This window comes from Bombyx mori, chromosome 23 (genome assembly GCF_030269925.1).
Source record: "Bombyx mori chromosome 23, ASM3026992v2".
In the NCBI taxonomy this organism is placed as follows: Eukaryota; Metazoa; Arthropoda; class Insecta; order Lepidoptera; family Bombycidae; genus Bombyx; species Bombyx mori.
This window is the reverse complement of record NC_085129.1, coordinates 3,251,251-3,259,683: the sequence shown is the minus strand read 5'-3', so window position 1 is coordinate 3,259,683 and position 8,433 is coordinate 3,251,251. Positions and strand designations below refer to the sequence as shown.

The 8,433-nt window shown below is 51.0% G+C and overlaps 1 protein-coding gene across 1 annotated transcript; it reads right to left on the bottom strand.

Moving 5' to 3' along the window:
- Positions 1-908: 908 nt before the first annotated feature.
- Positions 909-7,044, bottom strand: LOC119630318 (uncharacterized). Its single transcript, XM_038019320.2, has 3 exons — positions 4,620-7,044; positions 3,588-4,570; positions 909-1,109 (listed from the first exon to the last, which is right to left on the bottom strand). Exons 1-3 carry the CDS (start codon positions 7,042-7,044, stop codon positions 909-911), a joined length of 3,609 nt encoding a protein of 1,202 aa, XP_037875248.2.
- Positions 7,045-8,433: the final 1,389 nt, after the last annotated feature.

Genomic DNA, 8,433 nt, shown 5'->3' with positions numbered 1-8,433 from the left:
TTTTATTAGACTAGTTTAATTGTCTACGTCTTTGCTAGTACTATATAAACCGCTGTTAATAAAACTTTCATAATAATAACATATATAGACGAGCTCACAGCCCACCTGGTGTTAAGTGGTTACTGGAGCCCATAGACATCTACAAACGTAAATGCGCCACACACCTTGAGATATAGTTCTAAGGTCTCAGTATAGTTACAACGGCTGCTGCACCCTTCAAACCGAAACGCATTACTGCTTCACGGCAGAAATAGGCGGGGCGGTGGTACCTACCCGCGCGGACTCACAACAGGTCCTACCATCAGTAATTACGCAAATTATAATTTTGCGGGTTTGATTTTTATTGCACGATGTTATTCCTTCACCGTGGAAGTCAATCGTGGACATTTGTTGCGTACGTATTTCATTACAAAAATTGGTACCAGGCAGCGGGATTCGAACACCGGTGCATCGCTCGATACGAATGCACCGGACGTCTTATCCTTTAGGCCACGACGACTTCATATTAAGTACCTATTCTCATTTTCGTATATCCATTAATCATTTAATAAGACGTCTTTACTGCTTAAATCCTAACCCTCTATTGGCATTGCTTGGTTCGGGTAAAACATTCGCGCGGGAAATAACGACTCATTTATTATAGCTTCAGTTTTATTGAGCCGTCTTTTACAAAAGAATAAATCACGCGGAGTAAATCGCAGACGACGAAAACGAAAGACTCCACTTCCAAAGGCAGTTGTTACTATATTTATTACTCGGGTAACGAGTTACCAAGAGTTGTAGTTGGATCGTTAATAAGTTTCCGACCTCAATTCCTAAAAGTCTTAAACAACTCTGCCCCGGGAGCGCTTAAGTCGTTTTGCGTTTGCAACTTTACGCTCTTTAGTCTTATCCAATAAGGTCGTTAGTTATGAAAGTTGAATGGCGGATGAGTCGTTTTCGATATTGAGCATCGGCGTTGGCTGCACTGGCCTGATCCAATCAGTTCCTGGCTGACTGATGGTGGCCATTAATACTGGATTGAAACTGATTTCATCAACGGATCTAGCTTTAAGAACGATGTTTGTGAATGAAGAAGGAAAATATTCGGAAAACTCCGATAAGTTGCGCTATAGACAGTAATCAAACTCGTGGTGTATTTTTATAGTTACCCACTGGCTGTTGGACGTAAGATACGAAAGTACAATCATGCCGATTTTATAAACAAAAATCATTAGAGACATTTAAAATCCAATATAACTACAACTTCCAACTCATCATATCATGTTCAATCGCAGATCCACGATTTTCCGCGTATAGACCTCCGTAACCTTAAGAGGTTATTACCACCACCTGGTATTAAGTACTATCTAGACAGAGAAATCGTTCGCACATTACTTAAAAAAAAAAAAACAGTAAAACTAATCATATTTAATTGAAATATCTCAGTTTGAGAAGTGATTTGGAATAATTTTATGTATATCTTTAAGCCTCTCCTACTGAGGTACAAGACGTGTGCTATAAAAAGTAATGTTGTTAAAGAAGAAATTTGCATACTCAGTAGTTCGGAGTGTGACGTCACGTAGCTTAGCGGACGTGTCGGCGACTAATCACTTTATCCCATGCTTCATGCCTCAGAACGTGGCTTTGATTGTTACCGTAGAGAAAACACTTTTGTATAATCTGTGGAAAATAAAATGAAGCTTGTCACTAAATAAGTTCAGCAAAGGGATCGGATTTTTTTAGTTTAGAACGTTATAATTATAATTAAATTTACTTTTACGAATTTGTCTCGCGTTTTTTTTTTTTTTTTTTTTATGATTGATGGATTACTGGTGGCACGGAGGCCTTTCCAGTTTCACCAGGACATGTGGGCGAGCAAAGGCTCAGCCAGGAGGGGTGGGATTTGCTAACAACTGTCCGAGCGCCTCCGAAGGAGACCTAACAACTCAAGAGCAATTGCTTCGCGAATGAATCTACTACCGGATCGGAATCGCGACCCACTGAGAAGACCCGGCGAGAAACTCAGCGGGCTGATGCATGGGTTAGGTTGCAGTCGACCTCTTTGTCGATTTCGACGAGTACGGTTACCGGGGTTCCTAAGCCTACTCCTAGTGTTAGCGCTGAAGATGTCTAATGCAAAGGTTATTGGATCTGATGGATCCGTAAGGACGTGTCTAGGGCATCGACGGTGACTGGCTCTTGCATGATCAGGATTCGGGGAGTAGTCAGCGGCGGCAACGATAAGGCGATTATCATGACGCATAGCCTTATCGAAGTACCGTTCCGACGCTGACTTCATGTATTTCTGGACTGATTCGAGGCCCAGGTCGTCGTGTAGGTCAACGTTCCTCACGAACCACGGAGCTCCAACGGCTAACCTGCAAAAGCGGGATTGTAGGGATTGGAGGGTGTCTATGTGTGTGCGGGCCGCGTGAGCGAACACCACACTCGCATAAGTCATGACGGGCTTTGTCTCGCGTTTTGGAACGATGTTCCTTATGGGACGATGCGGAGGGTTACCCTAACGGGAAAAAACGTCCGTATCGTAAGATTTTTATTATTTATGTATAGTCTTAGTGTTGGGTACGCAGCACGTCACCCGTGTCGATAAGGCGAGTGACGCCAACCCAGGTTGGACGGGTTTATGAATCTTATAAGATTTCTTGAAATCCTATAAGACGCCGGATGCCCGTCTCGTGGCGATTATTCGTGTCGATCTGAAGCAGTCGATGTAGGGTCCTGAGGTGTACGATATCGTACAAGCTCACTCGAAATTAAAACTCAAAACTTTACTAATTAACGTAAACCGAGCCGACCGATCTGTCAATACAACCGAATTCAATAACCGACGATCTTTTCAATGGTCTTCGAGTCTTCAATAAATATCTTCGAGGCGCTGATGTCTTTACTCGTGCTTTTTTTATGTAATCTTCGTTCGGAGGGTCGGCGGCCGGCGGTTGGCAGGTAGTCGGTCGAGGGTCGGTCGGTAGGTCGGCAGGTAGTCGGTCGGCAAGTCGGCAGGTACCTGACAACGTCGCAGGGTCGCTTAACTACCTCGGAATGTTACCCTACAGAGATCTCGTGTAAAATACGTCTCTCGTCGAGATCATTTTCACTATGATCGGCTCGGTTTATTCGTTATATCTATTTATTTAATAAATGTATATACTAATGCCTTATACTTAACTATTCTATGTCGTAATCCCTATCGATACATATAACTTATTCTATGCTTAATCTATATGACGCGCCCGTATAAACAAAATACCCGGTCCTGAACACAGATAAATGCTGTTTGTTACATCGTTTCGGGACGCGGGCCGGGCGCGTGTTCATTTAAGTTAATATGCTAATCTTAAAACTATCGGGAATAATAAAGCAAAAGTGTATACTATTTATTTCAAAGCAACTTACGTTCTATTCTTAGTAAAATCTATGTGCACGTTATCTATATCCTTATCTATCTATATGCACTCTATATAATTTATCTATTTGTTATTTATCTATTTGTTATAACTCTATGTCTATGTACGTATCTATATAAATCTATCATAAATTCTATTCAACTTATTCTATAATTATGAGGCGACGCCGCTGTCGCCAACATCCTCCCCCTCGTGCGTAGCACCGACTCCTTGTCGTGGCGACTCTATGGGCGTGGGCTCGTCGCTCGTTGCAGGCACCAGCAGGATCATCTTGGAGGCAGGTCTCTTAAGCAGACCGCCGCTCGTTTTGACGTCGACGGTTCGTACACGGTTGTCGGGGCCTGGGTAGGTGTGGACAACTTGCCCGCGCGGCCATGTGTTGCGTGGCAGCGTGGAGTCCACTATGAGGACGGTATCCCCACACTGCAAGTCCTCGCCAGCTGCTCTCCCGTCGATCTTCCTGGGCAGCAGCGTAGGCAGGTATTCCTTGACCCACCTACTCCAGAAGTGGTCCGCCATACGCTGCGCCACTCTCCATGTCCTTTTGCCGGTCAGGTCTTCGTCTCTGTAGTCGCCGATGCTTGGAGCTCCGCAGGACCTCCCTATGAGGAAGTGATTCGGCGTGAGTGCTTCTGACTCCCAACTCTCTTCCCTGGCGACGAGCGGTCGCGAGTTGACGACGTGCTCCGCCTCCAACAGAAGAGTGTGCAGAACTTCTTCCCTCGGGTGTCTTTCCTTCAGTGTGACCGCCAGCGCGGTCTTCACGGACCGCACCAAACGTTCCCACGCGCCTCCCATGTTCGGCGCTCCTGGCGGGATGAACTTCCATTTTATGTTCATCTGAGCGGCCCGTGACACGACGTCTGCTTCCCTTGCATTCTCGATTGCCTGCTTGAGCTCCTTGTTGGCGCCGACGAAGTTAGTCCCATTGTCGCTGTAAATGACTTTGGGCGTTCCTCGCCGGGCGGCCATCCTGCGCAGCGCTAACAGCATTGAGTCTGCCGTCAGTGACGCTGCTAGCTCCATGTGAACTGCTCTCGTGGTGAGGCATGTGAACAGCACGCCCCACCTCTTCTCGTGACGTCGTCCTACAGTCACCGTCATCGGCCCGAAGTAATCGACGGCAGCACAGGTGAACGGCGGCTCTCCATGTCGTAGTCGCTCTATCGGCAGGTTTCCGGTGGGCGGTAGGCGTGGTGTACTCCGATAGACCTTGCACCACTGGCATCGGACGGCCGTCGCTCGAATGATCGATCTTAGGACCTAGGATCCAGTAGCGCTGCCGCACCTCGTTCATCACCGTTGCGTGGTTACCGTGCTGGAACGCCTCGTGATAGTGTTTGATCAGTAATCTCGCTATCACGTGCTTCCCGTCCAGCACGATCGGTCGCTTGCGGTCTGCATCTATGTATTGCGCTGCGTCGATACGTCCGTGCAGGCGCAACAGGCCATCTTCCATCACGACGTCGAGCCGTCGCAACTTGGGGTGACGTTCGGGATCTTTTTCACCGAAGCTCTCTCCTTGGCTGCTTCTCAGTAGGATCTTCTCCGCCTTCTTCAAGTGGGGCGGATCAAGCGGCAGCCATGCTTCTGTAGGTGCTTCCGGGGTCCTTAACTTCCATGTGGATCGGGGTTGCTTCGTTCGTGTCGTCCTCCACGTGGGATCTTGCTGCTTCAATTGTCTGGACACGCAGGCGCTCTCCTTCCGGGGTCGACACAGCTCAATAAATTGGAGGACCCTGGCTGTTGCTCTCAATAACCTGACCCAGCTCGAGAATCTGCGCGGATCGGGCGTGGGTCGAGCGTCAGCGGTCCTCGCCGTGGCGACCAGGAAGGCCTCTTTCTCTTCTCCAGACGGTTCTTGCTTGAAGGTTCGCGGCTTGGGCCAGCGCGATTCATCCCACGACAGGAACTCGGGTCCATTAAACCACCGATGCGTGTGGTCGAAATCCGCCGGCGCCTCTCTAGTTGCGTCGTCTGCTGGGTTTTGCGAGCCAGGCACCCATCGCCATTCTTGGGGCTTCGTTGACTCTTCTATCTCGGCGAGTCGGTGCGCGACGAAAGGTTTGAACGTGCGTGGGTCGGTCTTTATCCATGTCAGGACTGTGCTGGAGTCAGTCCAGTACGTCCTTCCACTGATCGCGATGTCCAATTCGTCCGCTATCGCCTGCGCCATCCTTGTCCCCAGCAGCGCAGCTTGCAGCTCCAGCCTTGGGATAGAGACTGGTCTCAGTGGGGTCACCCTGGCTTTCCCTGCTAGAAGCGTGACGCGGTAGGTGCTCTCGTCTGTCCTCTGACGCCAATAGACTGCACACGCGTAGGCCTTCTCGCTGGCGTCGGTGAACGTGTGCAGCTCCCCCTCAGTGTTACAGTACGAGAAGCATCTTGCTATTCGGAGGCCTTGCAACATGCGAAGGTTCTCCATATAGCGTTTCCACGCCACCTCGTCCTTTTCCAGGATGACGTCGTCCCAGTCGATCCCGCTCCGCCAAATGCTCTGAATGAGCGCTTTCCCTTCTATTAGCACGGGTGATGCCAGCCCCATAGGGTCGAAGGTTGACATTACCGCGCTAGTCACTTCTCGTTTGGTCGGGGTTCGTGCTTCTACATCCTTTGGGTCTCGAGGATGTGTCCGGAATCCCATCTCGTCCGACTCGTAGAACCACCGCAGGCCCAGGGTCTTTTCTTCCTTTGACCCCAGCTCTATGTCTCCTGGGGTCGCACCACCTGCGAGGCTCGCCAAGACGCCGCGCCTATTCGATGCCCAGCCTCTGAGCTCGAATTTCGCTCCACGGTGGACGACATCCACTTCGCTGGCTATGGTTATAGCCTCTTCTTCCGTCTCGAAGCTCTGCAGGTAGTCGTCCATGTAGTGGTTTCTTTTTATTGCCCGCGCGGCTTCTGGATATTGATGTCTGTACTCGTCAGCATTCTTATTTTTCACGAACAACGCCGCGCTCGGTGAACAGGCTGCTCCGAATATGACTGACGTCATTCTATACTCTTTCGGAGTCGCTTCGCGTCGATCTTTCCTCCATAGGAATCTCAGGCTGTCGCGGTCCTCGTCCCTGATTCTGATCTGCAGGAACATCTCCTTGATGTCCGCGACAACTGCGACGGGTCTTTGCCGGAACCGCAACAACACTCCGAACAGGGATTGTAGTAGGTCCGGTCCCGGCAATAGAAGATCATTGAGACTCGTTCCATCGAATTTCGCGGCGGCGTCGAACACGAGGCGTTTCTTGGCCTTCGTCGGGTGTGTGACCGCGAAGTGAGGCAGGTACCACTTCCGTTTTGATCCTGCTCCATCGTGTGGGACTTCCTCAGCGTATCCATTCTCGATGAGGTTAGTCATCTGCTTGCTATATTCCACTTGCAAGTCAGGGTCTCTGTGTAGCTTCTTTTCAACGCCTCTGAGCCTCGTCAGCGCGGACCTGTAGTTGTTAGGAAGCGTGGCTTCTTCGTCCCTCCATAATAATCCCACTTCGAAGCGGCCGTCGTCGCGTCTCCGACTCGTCTTCTCCAAGGTGTCAAGCGCCTTCGCCTCCATATCCGTGCTCGGACGCCTGGGTGCGACTCCCAGCGACTCTATCGCGAAGTGCTCCTTCACCAGTCTGTCCAAGGCCTCTTCGCGCATCGATACATGGGCGCAGGTGAGGAAGTTGACCTCTTTTGCATTGCTGTTGTCGAGGCCGTGTAGCACCCATCCCAATTGGGTGAATGAGGCTACCGGCTGGTTCCTCCTGCCCCTGCGCGTCCTTCTGGCGGCGATGAGTCCCCAGTTGTCCTGCCCGATCAATAGCTTGGGGGATCGTACATCGTAACATAAATGGTCCGCCAGGCTCCTCAGGTGCGCGTAGCCTTCGATGTGCAAGAGGGGACTAACCGCGTGCTTGAGCAGTACCCATCTGCGGAGGTGGTGGTTCTTGGAGACTTTAACGCTCACCACCAAGAGTGGTTGGGGTCCAGAACCACTGACCTCCCGGGTCGGACTGCCTACGATTTCGCCTTGGCCTACGGCTTCTCCCAGCTGGTGACACAGCCCACCCGTGTCCCAGATATCGAGGGGCACGAGCCTTCTTTGTTGGACCTTCTGCTGACCACAGATCCGGCCGGATACAGTGTGGTGGTCGACGCTCCGCTAGGATCGTCTGATCACTGCCTTATTCGTGCTGCCGTACCACTCTCTCGTCCCGGTCGTCGAAGGACGACCGGGTATCGTAGAGTTTGGCGGTATATGTCAGCAGATTGGGATGGATTGCGTGAATTTTACGCATCCTACCCATGGGGGCGGTTCTGCCTTTCCTCTGCTGATCCTGACGTCTGTGCGGACCGTCTTAAAGACGTGGTGCTCCGGGGGATGGAATTGTTTATTCCCTCCTCTGAAGTGCCCGTTGGGGGTCGCAGCAGACCCTGGTATAACAATGCCAGTAGGGATGCTGCACACCTCAAGCGGTCCGCATACGTGGCATGGGATAATGCCAGGAGACGTCGGGATCCTAACATCTCAGGGGAAAGGCGGAAATATAACGCCGCTTCCAGGTCCTACAAGAAGGTAATTGCCAAGGCGAAGGCGGAGCACGTTGCTAGAGTTGGCGAGCGATTAAAGAGCTATCCCTCCGGGAGCCGTGCTTTTTGGTCGCTCGCCAAAGCTGCAGAAGGAAACTTTTGTAGGTCTAGTCTCCCACCACTGCGCAAGTCCGATGACACTCTGGCCCACAGCGCGAAAGAGAAGGCTGACCTTCTGGTCAAACTCTTCGCCTCGAACTCGACTGTGGACGACGGGGGTGCCACACCACCGAACATCCCCCGGTGTGATAGCTCCCTGCCGGATATCTGCTTCACACAGTGTGCAGTTAGGCGGGAGCTTCGACTCCTGGACGTCCATAAGTCGAGTGGGCCAGACGGCATCCCCGCAGTGGTTCTGAAAACGTGCGCCCCTGAGCTGACACCTGCGCTAACGCGTTTGTATCGCCTCTCTTATTGCGCTAACAGGGTTCCGTCTTCATGGAAGACCGCCCACGTC